This window comes from Lytechinus pictus, chromosome 19, assembly GCF_037042905.1.
Source record: "Lytechinus pictus isolate F3 Inbred chromosome 19, Lp3.0, whole genome shotgun sequence".
NCBI lineage: Eukaryota > Metazoa > Echinodermata > Echinoidea > Temnopleuroida > Toxopneustidae > Lytechinus > Lytechinus pictus.
In genome coordinates, this window is record NC_087263.1 from 4415362 (window position 1) to 4439314 (window position 23953).

Below are 23953 nucleotides of genomic sequence, written 5' to 3' on the forward strand. Positions count from 1 at the left end.
AAACTTGTAAAAGACGTGTATATCCACTTGGTCAATTAGCATTTGGTCTAATCACCATTTGGTCTAACCATTACTTGGTCTATTACACAGTAAAAAAAAATCATACAACGCTGTTTACTATATGAACCTTACAGTAATTGTTTAAACAGCTTAAACAAGTGTTTAAATCTTAAGCAACAAAGTTAAATTTTCAATATCTAATCTTCAATAAATTAAACATGATTGTTTAAACGGTTAAACAAATACTGTAAGGTTCATATAGTAAACAGCGTTGTATAAAATCTTGAACAGCGTATTTACTGTGTATGATGTGAAAGTCATTGTAGCTTGTCCAGTATTTTTAGAGAGTTTGCGCATTTACTATACGGAGACACTCTCTACTTTAACAGCGATTCCTTTGAAAATGCAATTAAAATCACAATGATAATGATGATGATAAGACACACATTAAGTTGGCCATTAAGTTGACCTATTCCTAACCCTATACCTGGTTGGGTGAGCAAGGGTCTAAAAAAAATTGTATTTTTTGTACTTTTTCTTATTATTGCATTGTACATGCTACCTTGTTTTTTTATTTCTGAAAGTGCCGAATAAAATAATGATAATGGAGAGCTGAGAGGTTTTTGTCGAAAGTTGTCAGATCATCCGACGATTTTCACCGGAATAAAAATTATTGCGAATATGTGGTTGTCCAGAGTCAAGAGTTTCCGATGCTGTACCAGTCCACCAACTTTTGACAAAAGCCTCTCAGCTCTCCATTGTGATTTGACTTGCATCTTCAAAGGATTTGGCGCGTTGTAGAAAGTGTCTCCGTATAGTAAATGCGAAAAGCGCGGACTGTGAGCGCCACCGCCACAGCGGTTACTGACCGGAATGCTCCCCTGGAGTGGAGGATGTGATTGAATCCGATGACCGGGATAATAATAATTATTTGTTAAAAGGAGTTGTTGTAATATGAATTGATAAACCCATCTTTTTTTTCTTGTCAGAATTCTTTCCAGGGGATTATGACAATTTCTGTGTAAAATGTTAGGAGGCATTCAAATATAGCAAGTACTGAAGTGCACACGGGTGCTAACTCCCTTTGAAAAGCTTGTGTGGACTTTATTTCTCAAATATAAAAAAGGAACCTTTTACGAAATGACAGAAAAAGACTCCTCACATTTTCATTTTTTGTAGAAAACAATAGGCTTTAATTAAACGATTGGCGAATTTGTGAAGAGATCAATCATTGAGAAACACTCTATAGATAAAGTACATTAGAACAAACTATCTATTTGAATGTAATTGAGGAAAATTTAAAAAAAGCATAATACTAAACATTTCACAAAAATCAGACGTGAATAAGAAAGGTATAGCATTTTAAAGTTATATTTATTTGCACAAAAACGACTAGGCAGATCGCCCGTGATATGAAAATATGATAGCCGATGATGTAAAACTATCAGCTTTTCTTTTTTATTCTATACTAAGAATATAAGACACGAAGCCTATCTTTTGTTAATGGTTTATTAATTTTGTTTCTTTTTTGTGAATTTAGTTATCTTAATGGATAATGTAAAAGTCATCATTATTATAATGTATTGAGTTAGGGTGGATATCCTCTTTATGGTGTATTATTAATTGGTCTAATACCAATTCGTTCAGTTACCAACTCGTTTACTATAATTAATTTTGGTCTACCATCAGTTCGTCCACTATCCACACGGTCTAATAATCTAATCATAATTTCGTCCAGGCACTCACCATTTCATCTAATAAATGGTCTAATAGCCATTTAGTCTAATTGAGTGTTAATTGGACAAGAAAGAAAAACAAATGAATAGTAGACAAAATGGTTATAAGACGAAATGGTCATAGTTATAGACCAACAGGTGATTAGACGAAGCAATGATTTTGACCAAATGGCTGTTAGACTATAAGGGAAGTTACTGAGACCATTTGATGAGTGGACGAGTTGGAAATAGACGAATCGGCAGTTTACCCTCTTTATCATTTGAAGTAAAATCTGAAACCACTTGACATGAAACTATCCGAGGATTCCCTGACATAGCAACACCCTATTCACACCCTGCATGGATCCAATCACGAACCGTAGGCGAATAACCCCTTGGTGCATACATTCTTAATTCCGAAGCTTCGTTATTCCGAAGGTTCGGTTATTCCGAAGGTTCGTAATTCCGAAGGTTCGTTCGTCCGAAAACGAAATGATTAACGAACCTTATTTCGTTTTCGGACTAACGAACCTTCGGAACAACGAACCTTATTTCGTTTTCGGATTAACGAACCTTCGGAACATCGAACCTTATTTCGTTTTCGGATTATCGAACCTTCCGAATAACTCCACAAATGTTCGGATTAACGAACCCTTTTACGTTTTCGGATTAAAGAACATCAATGTATCGGCAATTTACGTGTTTCGGAATTACGAACCTTCGGAATAAAGAACCTTCGGAATTACGAAGTGTAACCGGAAGGTGCATGCATATTATAGTCTATTGTTCACTCACAGTGCATTCCATGATAACGACATGGAGATAAGTCACTTTTCAAAAGTGAATTACAGTCATTGATCTGACATCTCCATTACTTTTTTTAACAACTGTATATACTATTATCTAATGATTTGTGATTTGTTGTTTGGTGTCAGATCAAAGAGCACGAAATTCAACTATATCTAACTTCATCTATCTATTTATTATTATTTTCTTTAATTCTACTTATTCATTTGTTTATCTAGTTCATCTATATTTATCACTTCTTATCCATTTTTTATTCATTTATTTAATTTCTCATTATTTATTCGTTCATTTCTTGCAACCATGACAGTTTGATTATTCAGAATATGAAAATCATGCACATGCACGCATAAACAATACGGATAAAATTAAAAAGGAATTAAGAAATAACTAGAATATAAAATGTATTTCGCCCTCTATTTTCTCCTTAGGTCTCTCATCAAATCGGATAATGCTCTCATAACCTCGGCCTGCTCCATAGCAGCAACAAGTGCCTGTATGGTGTTCCCAAAAAAATAAAAGAGAAAAAGAAATTTGAAAGATGAGCAATTAAACAATTTATAGTTTGATACCAAGATTATAGTTGATACCGTCGTCATGAGGAACAGGACAGAAAACTGAGGATACTATTAAATATTATATTCTTAATAAAACATCTGAAACGGGCCGACGGATGACCATTTCTTTCAAAATAGTTATGACTTAAGTTTTTTAAATGGCACTAGACCGGATTTGAACCGTCATTGTTTAGAATCCCTAAAACAATAAAAGTGGGTTTACTCCTTTGATGATGATGCTTGATTAAAACAAAAGAAAATAAGATGACTTACCTCTTCTCTCTTCACATCAGAAGCTAAGTCTTCTTGACGCTTTTCTGCATTAAAATTCACGAGAGAAATAACATAGAATGTTAATACAGTCATGTAAACCATAAGCTTTAAAAAAGAATAAATAAACTATGAATATCCCAAACTTGCCTTTTAAACTTTTTTTGATTTTCATGTGAAATTTGTCAAATGTCATTCAACACACGATATTGTGTTGATTGTTATCAATAATGCCTTTAACAAATAAAATGACAATAAACAATCAAATATTACAGGTGATTTAATCATTGAGTTCACCATTTCTGGTTGTTCGTAAATCTAGCTGTAAAACTATACAGGGGCGCGTCTTACAAAGAGTTGCGATTGATCCGATCAATCGCAACTATGGAAAGCCAGCAAAGTCAACATATAAAATGCTTGTTTTTTCCCCCAAAAAATCTAGATAATTGTGTATGTATATCCATAAATTCATTAATTTCTTGACAATTTGGTGTGTTCTCCTTCGTTTACAAAGCACACTTTGCAAATTTACTCTAGAAAAAAATTATGACTCTGATGGATTTCCATAGAGTTACGATTGATTGGATCGATCGTAACTCTTTGTACAACGGGGCCCAGGTCTACAATCACACAAAGGAAACCAAATCTGGACCAATCAGAGATATTACATTATTTCTAATTACATCGGCCGTTAAATTTGGAGTCAGTTTCGATCGTTGGTATAACTATGACAGAGTAATGAAATGTATCCGTTGCTCTCATTTATATTGATGTAATGATATTGAATAAATAAGTCAGTAAAATTTACTTACTTGGTAGACCACCACCACGAACTCTCAAAATAAGAATCAGAAAAATTACAATTTGAGTAAACAGGATCATAAATAAATATTTGATTTTGATTTGATTTATTGTTTTCTTCTGCATCCATAACATTCGTATTATACATTTTTCATAACATAATAAACATAATATGCTAGCATTTTGGCATGAATCATAAATAAAGAGTATTAAAAAGATAATTTCAGACAAAAATGATTAACTATAATTATGATATTCACAATTTGCAGGAGAAGGATTGTCATCATAAGCAGATTGCTTGAAAAAAATGACAATAGAATGCAAACCGTACGCATTTTTATTATTTTTTTTGCTGGGGGGCAGGAAGCGTAAACGCTTTCGAAAAAAAAACTTCACCGCCGCTTCTGGTTAAAAAAATCTCGTTGTAATATTATATACTCCAATCACACAAACAAAAGTACTACCGGACCGATCAGATATATTATTTCTACGCTCTTAAAATGTTGGGCAACATACTGTCCACACAACAATGGATTAAACAAATTATCCAACTCCGGGTAGTTTTCAACCAATACTGTGTATTTTTCACCCAAAGCACACATTATTGGTTTAAAATTATCCAGAACTGGAAAAAGTTTTAACCGATTGTTATGTGAACGGTATGTTGCCCAACATTTTTAAGAATGTAATGACACCAGCAGTTTCGTTGGTGTTACTTTGACAGAGTAAAGGCGACCGCACACCTTATGATTGGTCTGCGACCCGATTTCAGAATAAAATGTAGTGGAATTTGATGCTAATATTGAGACTTGAAATATCTTACTGTGTAATGTTCTTAATCATCGTACGAATACCTATATGTTTAAATCTGTGACTATGCTATCATCCTTCTTAGAATAAAAGCAAATTTAATATCTAGTCATAATGACGTCATAACAGTCTTACGATTGGCAACGATTTGAAACTAGTTTGGCCTTTACTCCAAAATAAAGGCTTGCAATCTTTCGAAATGGTTATATTAGTATTCTTTCAATCAATTTTAACCTCAAATAAAATGATATATTCAATTCACATTTGCAGAAAATGAGCAAAATTCGATTTTTCCAAAATCGAATCGCCAACAGTCGTAAGGTGTACGGTGGCCTTAATGGATATTGGTGAAAAAATATGTTGATGTTGAATAAATGATATGAAAAATTACTCACGTGGGCGCCAACCACTGTCAACTGTCAAAATCAAAATCAGAAAAAAGTACAATTTGAGTAAACGTTTTTTTTTTCGTCAGGAAAATCAGTAAATGTGCATGTCGTGGTGCCATGACTCTCGCCTTCCAAACAGTGGGTTGTGGGTTCGAATCCTAGCCATGGCGCGTTTTCCTTCAGCAAGAAATGTATCCGCACTGTATACTGCACTCGACCCAAGTGAGGTGCGGGGTACCCGGTAGGATTAATTCTTTGCATGCACTGAGCGAGCGCCGGTGATGGTAGCTCAAGCCAAAGCAGGGGTAAAAATTATAGCAGCTCTTTGTATTCTCTGGCAAAAAACGCTATATAAATCCAGCAATTATTATTATTATTATCATCATCATTGTTATTATCATTATTATTATTACTATTACTACTACTATTATTATTATTAATATTACACTCTAAAAAACGAAGTGCTAATTCAGCTCTTAAAGAGCGTGTATAGTGACTGCACTTCGGAGTGCTGATTTTTTAGTTCAAATTTGAACGAGAAAATCAGCACTCCGAAGTGCAGTCACTATACACGCTCCTTAAGAGCTAAATTAGCACTCCAGTTTTTAGAGTGTATTATCATTATTATTATTGTTATTATTGTCATTATTATTAAAGAAATAGAATGCAAGCTTAATTAATTTAGGGAAATACGCATGTATTGATATAATATGCAGGGTGGGGTGGGGTGACGAAAGGGACGAGACGACCTCTCTTATTGACAGCGATACAAAATTCGAAATTAGAGGGGGCTGCCCCCCCCCCCCCCTCCGGATCGCTGCCAATGCATGTACATGCAGGGCCTATTCTGTTCATACCAACTACACCCAGTAATGGCAGCGAACAATTTTAATTCTGAATATTATTTTGTCCAGGCTTACACCGGAAATACGAAATGAAATGAACTTTCGAATGTTTTTGCTCAGACCGCCGTCTGACTTTTCATGAAATGAAAATGACAATCAACTTTGATATGAACAGCAAATATCGCTATTATTGTTAAATGAAAACGAAAGGCCTATGTTATTCATAAGAGTTTAAAATTTCGAGTCTTTATGTAAACAAAACATTTTTTAAAGAGAATGAAGTCTCACCTGTATCATTGTCTGTAGAATCTGAATTGAAAGAAAAATGGAATAATTCATGTAGGAAATAATTAGGAGACGATACATTTTAACACAGGATGTATGCATAATGATTTATTTTTTTGTTTTATTATGATTAAATCGTATGTATTGCATTTTATTAGGTTTTATTGTAATAATTAAGCTTAATCGAAATACCAATAACGATAACGCTAAATATAGTTCATTACCCTTCGTTGATTTAAAACAATCATGACAATCACAATCAGTTTCCTTATGATGTAGAGCCGTTATCAAAGGATTTCGTTTATTTGAGTAAGCAAGGAAAAGGAATTTCTCCTGCATTGCCAAATATTTATGTTGAAAATCAAATGGAATAAAAAGGGTAGAAATGTGTAAACAACATTAATTTTACCGCTTACGACCGACTGTGGATGATTTACATAAAACACAAATACTAATGGAATAAATTGGCAAATTATGTTCTTTTTGACAATACCATACCGTTAGATGCTTGTATGATTTTGCAACTCTTTGTCTCTATTAAATAGGCTTATGATTATTTCTATTAACAGAGAAATCAAATCTGACCTGTTTCTTGAGTATCATCGGTTGTGGTATCAGTGGTATCTAGTGTACGAGGAAGAAAGGAAAGAGATTAATATTACTATGTTCAGATGAATTCTTTGAATTCATGAGAATAACACGATTTTTTTTTGATTGGTTGTTCAGGAGTCTTTATTGAACATAGAGTACATTTATGGCATGGCGGCATTGTGTTGAGAGACAAGATACTGACGAATTGAGAGCTCCGGGTGGGTGTTTCATAAAGCTGTTCGTAAGATAAGAGCGACTTTAAGAACGACTGGTGATCCTTTATTTTGGTAAATGGTATACACCATTGGCGATGGTTTAGCGCGTAAGAAAGGTTCACCAGTCGTTCTTAAAGTCGCTCTTAACTTACGAACAGCTTTATGAAACGGCCCCCTGGTCTGATGGCTCCTAGTCAGGTGTTACAATCATTGTTGAGTTTGAGAAGAGTGTTGTATGTGTGTGTTGACGATAGGCTGGAAGTGGATGCTTATTTACCAGGGAGGAGGATTCCATCGTATTTCTGCTGGAACCATTTCATGGCTTTCTCCTCGTTGACACGGTGAGTGCAGCCGACGCGTCCTTTCCTGCGCCTCCGAGTGTGGCCCACACTGAACCCAGGTCGCCCTAGGACAACGTAGAAGTCCATGTCATAGATTCCAATACTGGGGTCATACTTGATTCCAAGATCAATATGTTCCTGGATACCAAAGCCAAAGTTGCCGGTGTCTGAGAAATTGCCCTTGTGTAATTCATACTCCCTGACCTTCAAATCCCTTCGTCTCCAGGATTTCTTCAGCCTTCGGACCACGAACGGTGCAATGGACAGCAATACCAAATGATCGCACAGTGTAGCGAGCTTTGGAGAAGACTGGGGACTGTCCAGTCAGGGCTCCAAAACCGTTGCAGCGCGGGTGCATGATCAGTCTATCACCACTCTCTCCAACGTACGCATATGTTGAGGTAGAGCTTGCGGATTCGCAGCTCACGCAAAACATATTCTTCTTCTCATTGTCTTTTTCGCCTTTGTCCGCCATGTTTGATAGAAAGAGCATAATAACGCAATTTTTGTAATGTTCTCTAAAGATCTCTAATGATCTCTAAAGATTGTCCAAACCGCGCTTTTCATCAGGAACTGTGACACCTTTAGCCTTGTTCAGACGTGGGTTCCAAATTGGAGATTACGCATGGGTTAAAATTCAAAAGATATTTCTTTTATCAAGACCGAGACGTAGTCTGTTTTGGGTCGGAGGAATAGTCCAGGATAGAAGAGGCATAACCTTGTTTTTTCATATATACAATATTTTTTGATGGTTTCTTGTCAATTCGAGGGTGCTGATTACGAATCTGAATGATGCCACTCGTGTAACCTTAAGCATTTTCCGCAAATTGGCAAAATCCCATATGGCCGCCAAAATATGCAAATTACCCATGAAAATCATAAAATCGCCTGCACATTGGCTATAAAATATGCATGAAATTGTGTGGCAGGAGTGAAATACTCTCTGAAAAAATAGTTTTTGACAAAATATTTATTTTATGGATATTTAAAATGGCCGCCATAGGCCCCTGTATACTCTATTATGTACAATATGAATAGAGAAAAACAATTTTCACCAAAATGAGCACTAAACTGCAAGAAATTGTGATATATGAACGAAGTACTGTATGCAAATCACCATTACTAATAACGAGATATATCATTTATTATGTCTTGTATTAATTTTAGAAATGTGAAACAACATTTAATGCTTGCGACAGATGAGGATTTACATAAAACATACCATACCATCAGAAGTTGATTGTGTTACTCTTTGTCTCTATTAGGTTTATGATTATTTTCCAGTAAAGTGGATATCGGTCACGTGAAAAACAAATGCTCAGTCATGGACGAAAGTGGGCGCTGTGGAAAGTGACCTTTTTTAACATTGTGAATGCATAAATTGAGCAAGATGTCTGTGAAATTCAGCCGAGGAGGATGATTTCATTTCTCTTAGTTTATTCAAAATTTTGACATTTCCAAGAAGAAATTTTGTCACACTCATATTGCCTTAGATCAGTTCTTGCTTATTCAACAGCAATCACCCATACACCTGGATTTTGTGAATCCTTCACCAAAACTATCTTCGAGCTTTAAAAGAGAAATGAAATCTAACCTGTTTCTTGAGTATCATCGGCTGTGGAATCAGTGGAATCTAGTGTATGAGGAAGAAAGGAAAGAAATTAATATTACTATGTATAGATGAATTCTTTGAATTCTTTGAATTCATGAGAATAACGCGATTTTGGTAATAATCTCTAACTTGTCTAAAGATTATCTAAACCGCACTTTTCATGAGGAATGTTGACACCTATAGCCTTGTACAGACGTGGGTTCCTATCATAGTCGGAGTAAAATTATATTAGGCATGGATTAAATTTCCAAAGATATTTCTCTTATCAAGACCCAGACGTAGACTGTTTGGGTCGGAGGAAGGTCGGTCGGACGAAAGGTCGGAGGAGTGCCCGTCTTGACAGAGTTGCTCCGACCTTCCTGGTCGGAGTATCTTGGTCGGAGTTACTCTGGCCAGACTGGCACTACTCCGACCTTTACTCCGATCTTTCCTCCGACCAAAACAGCCTACGTCTGGGTTGTGATAAGATAAACATCTTTTGAATTTTAATCCATGCATAATGAAACTTTTGCTCAGACTATACATAGGTATTCACGTCTGAACGACCCATTGGCAGGTGCTGTGAAACATAAAAAGTAGAATTAAGTTGTCCCTACAATAAACAATATATTTTATTAATATTTATTCGGCACTTTCAGAAATAAAACACAAGACAGCATGTATGTCCCTACAATAAAAAATATATTAATATTTATTCGGCACTTTCAGAAATAAAACACAAGACAGCATGTAGATTGATTGATTGATAAAAAATTAACGACACTATCAACACATGCGTGACAGCATGTAGAATGCAAGAATTAAAATAGTACAAAAAATAGAAATATTCTTAGACCCTTGCTCACCCAACCAGGCAGCCAGGTACTAGGGAATAAGCCAACTTAATGGCCATGGCCCACAGGCCTTCCCTGCCATAATTTATTGTGTATACTTTTCACATCGCCTGATATATTTAAGTCAATATCCCACCATCCTTTGCCCGAAGATTGCCAAATTATGCAAAGGAACATATAGTTTACAGGCATAAATGTAATTTGATTCTGCGAAACCCAACTGCTTGCAGACGACATCTGCATCGCCCTTGCCCCACTGGTCATCGCATATTGTCCCCCAAAGGCCATTGTGGAGGATTTCTACACGGCCTTGCGAATTAGTGCTGCCCTCACCCGCAAGTCGAATTTCTAAAAGAAAGAAAGAAAGAAAGAAAGAAAGAAAGAAAGAAAGAAAGGAAGGAAGGAAGGAAGGAAGGAAGGAAGGAAGGAAGGAAGGAAGGAAGGAAGGAAGGAAGGAAGGAAGGAAGGAAGGAAGGAAGGAAGGAAGGAAGGAAGGAAGGAAGGAAGGAAGGAAGAAAGAAAGAAAGAAAGAAAGAAAGAAAGAAAGAAAGAAAGAAAGAAAGAAAGAAAGAAAGAAAGAAAGAAAGAAAGAAAGAAAGAAAGAAAGAAAGAAAGAAAGAAAGAAGATAGAAATAAAGAAAGAAAGAACGGAAGAAAGAACGAAAGAAAGAAAGAGAAAAACAAACAGCTTAAAGGTTGTTTTACAAAAATTAGTCAAATTGTTAGCTTATACAGTTTTACAAAATTTGATGGTGATGCTTTCGTACCTTTTCTAAGTTATTGCTAAGAAAGCACGAATGCTTGTTTGTGAAGGTGAAAAGAAAACCCTTTGGACATTATACCGCAATCTAGAAATAATTAAATCATTTGTCTACTTATTTCTATTTTTAAGCGAATCACATCTTTGCAAATAATTTTTCTTTGTTGCTATAATCGTGGACTAGGCCTAAATTATCTTACACCTCCCTGCTTTTTTTCTCACTTAGTTCTTATTTTAGATTTACATCAGAAGACTAGCTTGGCGTCATAGAAAACGCTGCCCACAAGTTCTTTAGTATTAATGGTGGATAATAACTCAAAACCAAACCGATCGACTGTGTGCTATTCTTAAAGGTCAAGTCCACCCCAGAAAAAAAAATTGATTTAAATAAATAGAGAAAAATCAAACATGAATAACGCTGAAAACTTCATAAAAATCGGATGTAAAATAACAAAGTTATGACAATTTAAAGTTTCGCTTATTTTTCATAAAACAGTTCTATGCTCAACTCAGTGATATGCACATGAGAGAGTCGATGGTGTCCCTCACTCACTATTTCTTTTGTTTTTTATTGTTTGAATTATACAATATTTAAATCTTTACAAATTTGACCATTAGGATCTCCTTTCTTGAACCACAAAACGTTAAGATAATAGAATCCCACGTGTTCAGGGAGGAATAAAACTTTGTTTCACATGACAATGACGAGAAAATCAAACTATTTCATATATCATATAATATATTCAAAAGAAATAGTGAGTGATTGATGTCACCAGTCTCCTCATTTGCATACCTACCAGGATGTGCATATAACTGTTTTGTGAAATTAGGCGAAACTTAAAAATGTCGTAACTTTCTTATTTTTCTTCCGATTTTGATGAAACTTTTAGTTTTATGCTGGTTGGATTTTTCTCTTTATTAAATTCAACTTTTTGTTAGGGTGGACTTGTCCTTTAATTAATGTAATAGCTTTGGCATGCTTTGTTGGTCTGAAGTCAGTGTCGTTTGTGTTGCTGCAGCATAACAGTTTATGATCCAATTCCTCACCTGCACCTCGGTCTCCTGTAACATGCAAATGAAAAAAAAAGAAACAAAAGACAATGAATCATATTTTCATGGCAAAGCATCATGAACAATATATGTTAACAATTAAGGAATGGTCATAGTTTCAATATATTTATTGTTGTACATGAGACAAAGGATTTTATGGCAAATGTCACTGAAAGAAAATGAAGTCTCAAACAAGCACCTCCACACTAGCAGTTAAGTGTTTCACTTTAGAATAGAGATATTGAAACTGAAGTTTTGACAAAAAGAAATATGAAGAGGCTATGTAAGAAAATTAGTCATTAAAACTTGATTTTCTGTTTTTAACGAATGTGTGAGTAAGTCTATTACAAGGAGTCAAACAACATATAGAGAAGAAAAGAAAAGTCTCGAATTCAATGAATATGCCGTAGGCCCTAAATTTTTTTAATCGTATAGATCAGAATATGTAAAATATGAAATTATTTATATTCATATCAGAGTAGGATTTGATTTAAAATCCAGAGTCTGAACGATTACTATACACAGCCAATCAGAAAAGATATGAAATCTACGAAATTTAGAAAATATTTCTCAAAGTTGCTTCGACAACCCACTGGAGATTAGCTCCTGGAGCCCGTAACACAAAGCTTAGCAATGATCATAGAACATTTTTCTACGATTTATTCCATTGACTACTATGCACATTTTTATTAATCGAGAAATCGAGCGTACGATTAATCGCTAAACTTTGTGTTACGGGACCCTGGGGCCTTTTACACAAAGCTTAGCAATGATTGTAGAACATTTTCCTACAATTGAATGCATTGACTACAATGTACACTAAATCGAGAAATCGAGCGTACGATTAATAATTGATCGCTAACCTTTGTGTTACGGGATCTTGGTCACCCTGGTTTATTTCCAATTCGTCCAATTGCCAACTCGTCTACTACCATTTGGTCTATCATCAGTTCGTCCATTCACCACATGGTCTACTTTCATTTAGTCTAATGCCATTCTGTCTAATAGGCAGTTGGTCCTATGGCCATTTAGTCCATATACCATTAGGTCTAATCAAAGTAAAGTGTTGATTGTGCAAAATGAATGAAAAGAAAATGGGTATAAGACCAACTGGTTATAAAGACGAAACGGTAATAGACGAAATGGTGATTAGACGAAATGATGATTGGACCAAATGGTTATTGGACCAAATGGTTGTTAAGACGAAATGTTTATGGACGGAATGGCATTAGACTAAATGAAGGTAGACCATGTGGTGAGTGGACGAGTTGGCAGTGGACGAATTGGCAATTTACCGTCTCCCTTACCTTTGCAGATCACTCCAGCGTCCTCAAAATGCATGCAGTTCTGATCCCCGATTGGATTAGCTGGACAGTCGGTGATCCTTTCCTCGGTGCCCACACACCTCACATTGTCGAGCCATATTGGTCCAGATCCTTCCCCGAAGTCATTAGGTCTAGGGAAACCGCATGACATCATGGTGCAGGCTGCGACAGCGCCCTCTGCGTAACCGAACTGTCTACAGACCACATCAGCATCGGCCAAGTCCCAGTCGTCATCGCAGATTGTTCCCCATCTGCCCTCGAAGAAGATCTCAACACGACCTTGCCTGATGTTGCTTCCGTGTCCTGCGAGACGAATCTCTGAAATCGACAATGGGAGAAAAGTTTTACATGTATCTTGTAAGACAAAGCTCTGAAATGTGTATCGTATAAAATGTTCTGTGTGGACTCCGTGAAACACAATAGGACCTTGCCTGGCGTCGCAACTGTACGTGTAGGCCCTATTCCGCAAGGTAAAGGTAATATGTGAACTCTGCCGAGGATGTGAATACGCCCTTGCATGACATAACCACCGCAGTCTCCTGGGCAAACCCTTCACTCGAGTTAGGGGTCTGAATGTGCAGCCTACTCATGCCTTGTGTACTGAAGGCTCTCTCATTGAAACAGCAAGTTTTGTATGTGCTAGTCTGCGTGGAGGCACACTTGTTCAAAGTTCCAATCAGGGTCTGTGCCTGCAGACTGTAACTACCGTATCTCGCAAGACGAATGTGCGAACCCAGGTAGCAAGCCAACGTTGGCTCCACGTTGGAAACTTGAAAGTCGTTGGACGTTGGGAAAACTTGATGGATTAACGTTGAATCGACGTTGGAAACTAGTTTGATGGAAAGATGATGGACAATCAACAATGACACGACGTTGGCAACATTGGAAACTCGTTAGTTGGAGAGTTGTTGGACAGTCGACAATGTCACAACGTTGGAAACACGTTTGATTGGAAAGTTGTTGAACAGCCAGCAAAGGCACAACGTTGGCAACGTTGGAAACTAGTTCGCTGGAAAGTTGTTGAACAACCGACAATGGCACAACGATGACAAAGTTGGAAACTAGTTTGTTGGAGATTTGTTGGACGGTCGACAATGGCACAACGTTGGAGACTAGTAAGTTGGAGAGTTGTTGGACAGTCGACAATGTCACAACGTTGGAGACACGTTTGATTGGATAGTTGTTGACAGCCAGCAAAGACACAACGTTGGCAACGTTGGAAACTAGTTCGCTGGAAAGTTGTTGAACAATCAACAATGACACGACGTTGGCAACGTTGGAAACTTGTTAGTTGGAGAGTTGTTGGACAGTCGACAATGGCACAACGATGGAAATTAGTAGGTTGGAGATTAGTTGGATAGTCGACGATGACACAAGGTTGGCAACGTTGGAAACTAGTTCGATGAAAAGTTGTTGAATAACCAACTATGGCACAACGTTGTCAAAGCTAGAAACTAGTTCGATGGAGATTTGTTGGATAGTCGACGATGGCACAACGTTGGAAACTGGTAGATTGGAGATTAGTTAGATAGTATACAATGACACAACGTTGATAAAGCTGGAAACTAGTTAGATGGAAAGTTGTTGAACAACTGATACTGGCACAACGTTGGAAACTGGTAGATTGGAGATCAGTAGGATAGTCGACGATGACACAACGTTGGCAACGTTGGAAAGTTGTTGAACAACAGACAATGGCACAACATTGGAAACTAGTGTGTTGGAGATTTGTTGGACAGCCAACAACGTCACAACGTTAGAAACGCGTGTTTGATTGGATAGGTGTTGAACAGCCAACAAAGGCACAGCGTTGACTACGTCGGAAACTAGTTCGATGGAGAGTTGCTGAACAACCGACAAAGGAACAACGTTGGAAACTATTTTCTTGGAGATTTGTTGGACAGTCGACAATGGCACAACGTTGACAAAGTTGGAAACTAGTTGATGGAGAGTTGTTGAACAACGGACAATGGCACAACGTGGACAGCGTAATTGGAATAGTTTATTGGAGAGTTGTTGACAGTTAACATTGACACAATGTTGGAAACTATAGTTTGTTGGATATTTGTTTGACAGTCAACATAATGTCCCGGCATAATATACACAGTGTTGAGAACGTTAGAAACTGGTTCATTGGAGAATTGATAATTGATAAAGTTGGCGGAGTACAGCAAGTCTGCATATGCCGACTTAACCCAAGACAAGACAAGACTACTCGCATAATTTCCAATGGGGCCAAGGGGGGGGGGCGGGGGGGGGGGGTCGATCAAGTAAGTTTGCTTGTCTATCCATGTCACCCTTGGTATCCCCCAGCAATAAGGGGAAAAGAAATCGAGAGAGAAGGAAAATAATGGGAAGGGAAAGAGGAACTAAAACCAAGTCTAAGGGGAAAACAAAAATAAAGATGGGGTAGAATAGAGAGGCTGCATGCACCGGGGGATGCAAATGTGTCGATTAATATAGAAAATAAAGAAGAAAAACAAGAAAAAAAATGTAGTTCAAGACCAGAATTTCCAGAAACGCCCTCGTCCTTTGCAGCTGGCAAGGCCTTTCACAGTAAGTACGAGATATGTCATAGGCCTACCGTCACATAACTAGAAGAAATTGAAGAAGGAAATACAAGCATCAAATGTGCCTATTTAAAAATACCATACTATTCTGATGCGCAGAATTAGTCGCGACGTCGGACTCCTTCTGTCATGTCTGTGTAGTCTGCTTCCTTCAATTTTGAACTTGAAGAATCTGGCAGAATTTGGACTGGATAGTTGATATAGATAAGTAAATTCCAGAATATCTAGTGATCTGGAACAGTACTTATAAGCTGCATATTTAGGACCTACAATCTACAGTGGAATTTTCTTTGCACTAGTTTGCAGATAATCGGTAACTGCAACCATTGATCCCCTCCGAAAGATCCCGGAGTCAGCTTCTGTGCGCGTACAGTCCGACGCTAGTATATCCGTGTACTGTAAGTAGTAGTAAAGTAGTACTTAACACCAGTCACTGCACAGTATAACATACTAACTAACCTCGTAATTAGCTTGTGTGAGTGACTAATACTAACCTCGCAATACGTGTGAGTGGGAACGAGTATGCGATACCAATGGCAAGGCAACAGTCATTGGATGATTTTTCAAAATTCATGTACAGTGTTGAAATCTGGTGTTGATGGTGTAACCCAGGCACCCAAGGGTTCATTACATCATACATGCCGCCGCGCACAGAAAAATCAAGCCATAGAAGTCGTGTGTTGTGGACCCAAGAAGTGAGATCCCAGCACGTGCGACCCACTAGTAAGAAATCCACTGCCAAACGCCGTTCGTGGTGCGAGGTTAGTATACTAATACTAACCTCGCAATACGTGTGAGTGTAACCCAGGGAGCTCCGGCCCGCTGCGCGGGCCGGAGCCCAGGGGCTTACCGTGTAATTCACCATACCCACGGTAGTAGCGTGAAGTATGGTCTAAATAATTATCCGAATAAATAGTTAAAACAGAAATTAAGCACTTACCACGATTATATGGATGAAGGTCTAACGAGTGGCAGCTTCCTGACATCGAGGCACAGACTGGAACCTAAAAACACGAAAAGTTCTGTCGCGGTAGCTCTCCTCTTTCAGAATTCAAAACAAAATGGCCGATTGAGACCGAGACTAATAGCACTAGTGCATATAGACTTTGTCAAATTCGCGCATGCGCCCTACACCCTCGGTATACCGGTCTCGAACGGCCATTTTGCTATGAATTCTGAAAGAAGGAGAGCTACCGCGACATAACTTTTTCGTTTTTTGAGGTTCCAGTCTGTGCCTCGATGTCAGGAAGCTGCCACTCGTTAGACCTTCATCCATATAATCGTGGTAAGTGCTTAATTTATGTTTTAACTATTTATTCGGATAATTATTTAGACCATACTTCACGCTACTACCGTGGGTATGGTGAATTACACGGTAAGCCCTCCGGCCGGAGCTCCCTGGGTTAGTGTTGGTGTTGTGACAACACCGTACTTGAATCAGGCTGGTGTTGAGATTGACCTCGGAAAATATGGTGTATTTCCGGCAGTTTGTGTTGAAGGCTGGTGTTGATTGTCATCTGCTGAACCCAACACTGCACTGTGGCTGCATGGTGTTGATGATCTACAAGCAATTTCCCCATTCAGCAACACCGACGTACCCCAGGGATTGGGAGAATCGTGATTTAAAGTTCAGTGTTGGTGTTGATGAACTGTAGCTTACGAACAGGGGGCGAACACGACGAACCATCTCCGTAAAATTATCTTTTGCATTTAAGATGAGAGCAAATCATTAGAGTTTTAATACATTTCAATGAAAAATAATATTACGCTTGATGTTGGAGCTCAGTTCAGCAGCCCTTTCACGCTCTCAACACCGTACACCGTACTTGAAATCACCCAAATGACTTGCTACCTGGCATTCCTGCCTTATTTATTATACGCTGCCTTGAATTGACTTGGTCGGTCCTGCCTGGCCTAGCCTGGACCGAGGGTTTTCCAACTGCAGTCAAACCTGTAGTTGCTATGTGAGGCATGCTACACTTGACGCTGAAATATCATTTAATAGTTATGACACGAGCGAGACTAGGCCATGGCCATGCATATTGAGATATCAGTTGACTTCTATCTTAATCAAAAAGAGGCACTCTTTAGTTACAGTAGGCAGTAGCTACGTTACTCTGAGTGAGGCCAAGTTACGCGACCTCCTTTTTTGATTTTGTAAATACTGAGAGACTGCAATTACACATGTGAGTTTTTGTGATGAATACTGACGTTGCAATTGGCATTGCATACCGAGTCATTAAACAATTGTAGACAGAAACAGAGATTGCAACTCGCAAGAAAATGTAATACATCTTAATTTTTATTACATATGCATATGTTTTTTTGGTATTAGTCTTGTTTGAGAAAAAGAGGATGTCAAAAAAGTTTGAATGCTACAAAGGCCTCAATAAATATCACACGTAATTCTCTTGATTCCTCTTAATTATGTGAAGAGACTTGTAACAGAAAGAATGAAAAGAAATGAATAGCTGTAATAATAGTTGTAATGTTTTTTGATAGAATCATGAACAGATTACAGATGATGATGGCACAGTGTTGAAAACTGTTTGATGGAGATGGCGCATCGTTGGATTTGTTTAGAATTAGACCAACAAAGAATCAACGTTACAACAACATTTAACCGATATTAGACAAACATTGAATCAACGTTTACGCCAATGTTGGACTAACATTGGACTAAAGTTGAATCAACTTTCCATCAACATTGGACCAACATTATACCAACGTTGGATCAACGTCACCCAACGTTGGACCAACATTGGACCAACGCTGCCATACCTGCCTCATCTGGACAATGATTATGCACTCATGAATATTCATTACATCAGTAAATGACCAAAATTTTAGGTAATATTGCTATAATAATTATAATATTTATGTTTATTCAATATTTCCACCATGAAAAGTTTCAGAAAAGTATGTGGCTCCATTACCACATCATTTATAATCAAAACATATTATTCTAAGTGAAATATTCAAGGTTAAGTGTGGAAAATGATATTAACTGTATTCTGCCAAGTATAGCAAAGTTGCTCTACATATAGGAGTCAATGACAGGATACAGTGGATAGGTGTAGGATGATAGGAATAGGATATAGGATTAGGATGTAGGATTTTAGGATAGGATAAGACATGATGATAAAGATTTGAGTGTAGAGTTGTAATGGTGGACTTCAACTTGAAACCAATTAAGGTTTTGTTAATTACTGCCATACGTTGGAATAACGTTGGAGCAATGTTGGAGCAACGTTGTGACAACGTTGTAACAATGTTGGAGCAATGTTGCCAGACAACGTTGGAGCATTGTTGCTGGACAGCGTTGAACTGACGTTGGAAATGTTGTTGGTCTGACGATGTATGGACGTGCACTTCTATCGATGATGCAACGTTGCTTACCAACGTTGTAGCAATGTTGTATTTGACTATTTAGCCAACATTGGATCAACGTTGCCAGACAACGTTGAAACATTGTTGCTGGACAACGTTGAACTAACGTTGGAAATGTTGTTGGTCTGACGATGTATGCGCGTGCACTTCTATCGATGATGCAACGTTGGCCTGTCAACGTTGAGGCAACGTTGGGAAAAAATTTCCCAACGTTGATCCAACGTTGGTCCAACGCTGTATTGTTACCTGGGAAATTGTAAGAATGTTAAGTGTGGACCCTGGTGTGGACACACGACCTTGCCTGACATAACTACCGTATCCCGCAAGACAAAGTTCTGAAATGATAATAATATGTGTGAAATCAGCACATCATACGTGCGTGCCAAGGTACCAGTAAAATCGAAGAAAACATAATTTGCATAAATGCACAAACTAGAACTAGATTTGTGTATAAGGGTAAATATTTTTGTTTCCAGTGATCAAATCATACATCAATAGACTACGGATGAATCCCGTAGTCTGACCCATTTTTTTGAAATAAATTAAAGGCCCGGTCCCACTGCACTTACGGATGCAAAGCGGATTTAAAACAGAAAAAAATCTTGCAATCCGTTGAAAAACGTTATGTATCCATTGTGTACTCTTTGCATACATGTTTCATACGCTATATATCCAGTGGCGTACCGTGGGTCACGGCATTGGGGGGGCACCAGCAAAATTTTTGAGTCACTTATATAGTGATCGCGCGAAGCGCGCTAAGTTTTCAGGTATACTGACCTAATAGAGACATTTTAAGGAAGCACTTGTAGTCATTGTAATCATGAATAACATACGCATCTCAGCAATCAAATAATGCGAGCGCGAAGCGCGAGCTGAAAATTTTTGATATTCAGACCTAAAAAAGGACTTTATAATCGAATTTTTGTAATCATGATACGTACCTGTCTTGCTAAACAATGCGAGCGCGAAGCGCGAGCCGAAATTTTTGTATATATTTATCCCAAACAGGGAGATCTTAAGGACTATATTTTAGGAATCTCTTAATAGTATACATATCTCACCATAGTCACGTAATGCGAGTGCCAAGCGCTTACTGATTTTGTTAGAATTACATCTGAACACATGAAGCACTTTTTGTAGTCAATGTTATCATGATTATCATACGCATCTCACTAATCAAATATTGCGAGTGCGAAGCGCGAGCTGAAAATTTAGATAATTCAGAACTGAAGTCTAAGGCTTGTTTGTAGGAATTCACTAAGACTATACGTATTTTACTAACCAAATGATGCGAGCGCGAAGCGCGAGCTGAAAATTTTGGATATTCAGATCAGAAAAGGGGACATTTCAAGGACTGATTTTAGGAATTCATGGAGAGCAGACATATCTAACCAATCCACTGAAGCGATCGTAATCACGGACAGGAAATGTTTTATATTAAGACCTTAACATGGGGCAATCACTTTAAGTAGTCATGAAAAAGAAGCATATGTCACTACATAAAACAATAATATATTTGGTGTATATATATTGACTTGAGAACGGGAGGTTTTCGAACAACAGGTTTATATCTCTTTAAACAGACAATGCGAGCACCAGGAACAATGAAGACATGGACCCTGAGCAAATTATGTTTCATAAAGTTATGATAAAAATGTTTCCTATGTAATATAACATAACATGATTATAATACAATATACAATTATAATTAATAATAATTTCTTCTTTGCCACTACGTTCCTCTTCCTTTCTCCCTCTTTTTCTCCTTTTCCCCGTTTTTTTTTTTTTGGTCAGCCGATTGGGGGGGCACGTGCCCCCCCATGCCCCCCCCCCCCCGTAGTTACGCCACTGTATATATCCATCGAGCATCCGTCCACTGTGATTTCATTGTTCGCCCTTTTTGTCCATTGTCTGGAGCGGATGAAAACGGATGGAGCCACCCCGAAATTTTGCTTGTCCGCTATATCAGTTGTGAATACGTTTCGTGTCCTTCGGCCAGTGGGACCAGGCCGGCGGCCACTGCCATTTGACAGTGGACAGCATCCACGACAAAATCCACGGAAAAGGGGTGTTTTTCACGGGTGGGCACGGAACTAGAATAGAGTGTCAAAAACGCCTAAAATGAGAAAAGGTCACCCCGGATGGTCCCCGAAATCATGATGGCATAAAACGCGAATGGAGTATGTAATCTGCACCGAATTCGACAGAACGTCTGTCTGGGCTCGAATCCGGCAATATCAACTCTATTTCAAACACAGAAAGATAAGTAAAATATTAGTATGTTTATGTTAGTGCTTGCAGCAGTCGCCCCCAATCGTTGCTCCCAAGTCCAGTCATTGATTCGAATGAGAGTGAGATTCCCCTAAAACACAGAAAAACTTATTATTCAATGAAAAGGCTGACTTCACTGAGGTAATTGTTCCTTAATTCCTGCTTTTCTTTCACAGAAATAAAGAAACAGTTCAAAGAAAAAGAAAAGAGAAACAGACCAGGGACAGACCACGCATCCGAACACATTCACACACAATGAAAAAAGTAATCAAGGCGGTGACCCCCCCCCCCCCCCCATCCATGCATCCCCTCTCCCACATCCTCTCTTGAGGAAATTGGAGCAGTAGTTTCTAGTGCATGGCCATGAAGATGGACTTGAATTATTATATCAAATCAGATCAGAAAACCCAACACCCCACCATCAAACACTCTGCACTTACCTTGTGAACTGGAAAGAGAGATGGCGAAAAGCAGCAACGAAAATATAGTGAAAGCCTCCATATCGTAGCTCTTACAGCGCCTGATGTTATCCACCGAACACCTTGGAAATTCTCTAAAAACTGACCCCTCTGTTGAAATTCCCGAGACGACTTTTGAAAGAGTTCTTTTCTCGTGTCATTCAAAGACGTTTTATGTCCTGACTCGGCTGGTTGGTAATTAAAGTTCAACTCTTCTCGATGCACTCACTTGCTTGAATGATCACTCCTCAATGGTTTGCAATGGTGTAAGGTTACAAAAGGGCGGCGAAAACAAACAAACAAAAAACTGAATGAACGCCACCCCCGCGTCCCTAATTAACAACAACAACAACAATAAAGAGAGAAAGATCGAGAGTGGCGGGGAGGGAGAGACAGATAGTTTGTGTGCGTTAGAGAGATCATGTAATAGGTCCATGGAAAGATAGAGTATGGGTGTCAGATCAAGAGAGAGGGTCTTAGGTAGGGGGAGGGGCGTTGTGCCGTGGCCGAGTGGTCTAAGTCGCCTGACTAGACATATCAAAGTCCGGGTTCGATCCCCTCACCTTTGCCCGTGAATAAGGCATTTCATCGGCAGTGCTCTTTTATCCTGAATTGAAATGCTATATGCATTCTCGGTAGCTCGGTGTGCACCTGTTTTTTAAGGGCGTGAACCAGAGAGGGGGAGAGAGAGAGAGAGGGAGAGAGGGGGAGATAGATTTAAAACAACAGCAAAGAAAGATAAGGGGTGGGAGAAAGGGGGTCGTGATTCATACTGGAAATAGCATTTCATTTCTTTCGATATGTGCTTTTGGTTCCAAATGTCCATTATCATGATTATCCCAAGGGTTTTCAAAAACTTTTTTTTTTCTTTCTTGGGGTGTATGCCTCACTCAACGTCTTATGACGCGACAATTCCGATTTGCTGGCCGCCACCCTCTTCACAATAAGGCGACAAGTGATCTCGCCTCATTCAAAGTGGGCCATCACGAGACTAATGAAAGGGTTATGGGATAGCGGCCCTCTTCGAAATCATTGAAGCAATTCACGCTGAACGTATGATAAATTGCTTCCGTGAAGTTTTAAAGAAAGTTCCTCCAAGTAAATTCTTTGTTGTAATGCGAAAGTTATACAACCGAAACCGACTCCAGATCGATCAAAGCTATTACGTTATTCAGAATGACAGAACAGCAATCGGTTTGGAGACGGTATCGTTGGTGTGACTGTAATATCAGGCAGAGAAAACGTTTTTTTTTTTCCATACATGGGTGACGCCCTTTCTTGTAATTGTGACTGTTTACCCCCGATATATTTTGGTAATAAGATATATCTATTTCAGTAGTTATATGACTTGGCATGCATATGCACACAATCGATGCCAAGTATTTTCCACTTCTTTTGCTCCCATCTCGATTTATTCGTTTCTATTTCTATCATTCCCTTCATTTCATCATACCATTGCAAACTATCACTCTCATATTACAAAACGCACCAGGGATGAGTGGCAGTTAGCCAGATAGAAATTCCAAACCCTACGTTTTTATTGCATGTTTTAAAGGGTTTGATAAACCAAAGGGTTACATGTATATCCATCAATTTAAATGAAAAGAACGAATGTAGAATATGCCTTCATAATGACCAGCTCACCCCCCCCCCATCTCTTCGCTCTCTCGGCAACAAATAAAAAAATACCCCTATTCTTGCTGCCCCCACCAACCCCTTGAAAATCCTAAAAGGCCTCGTGTCATAAATCTCACATTCTCCATTATGAATTTGAACTATTTCACCCTTTTTAGAAGATAAACTTACCCTTAAGTCAAGAAAAGTTTGAAACAAGTATAAAAACAAAACAAATATGGTTTGCGAAAGACAAACTTAAAGGTATTGTTTAACTTTGTGAGCAGCCGATTAAAAAAATTCTCAAACCAAGATGAAACATGTGTACAAGTGCATGTATTAGAACTAATAAACCCTGAAAACAACCATTATTGAGAATGAAAAGCTAAAACTACAAGGCAAACCCCGATTTTGTAAATAGGCGTCTTATAGACTCCTAAATAGTAC

The 23953-nt window shown here is 38.2% G+C and overlaps 1 protein-coding gene and 1 pseudogene across 5 annotated transcripts; both read right to left on the reverse strand.

The window, feature by feature from the left end:
* Nucleotides 1–1355: 1355 nt before the first annotated feature.
* Nucleotides 1356–22469, reverse strand: LOC129282581 (neurotrypsin-like). 5 transcript variants are annotated; one of them, XM_064113819.1, is made up of 11 exons: nucleotides 21875–22155; nucleotides 13186–13521; nucleotides 11876–11890; nucleotides 10402–10416; nucleotides 9218–9256; nucleotides 7062–7100; nucleotides 6480–6500; nucleotides 5353–5373; nucleotides 4159–4179; nucleotides 3350–3393; nucleotides 1356–3013 (listed from the first exon to the last, which is right to left on the reverse strand). In XM_064113819.1, exons 1-11 carry the CDS (start codon nucleotides 21933–21935, stop codon nucleotides 2936–2938), a joined length of 690 nt encoding a protein of 229 aa, XP_063969889.1. In that variant the 5' UTR covers nucleotides 21936–22155; the 3' UTR covers nucleotides 1356–2935. The 5 variants fall into 5 exon arrangements, with proteins under 5 accessions (XP_063969889.1, XP_063969887.1, XP_063969890.1 ...); XM_064113817.1 differs by having other exon boundaries at nucleotides 10255–10416; XM_064113820.1 differs by lacking the exon at nucleotides 10402–10416.
* LOC129282582 (large ribosomal subunit protein uL5-like) lies at nucleotides 7463–8186 on the reverse strand (annotated as a pseudogene).
* Nucleotides 22470–23953: the final 1484 nt, after the last annotated feature.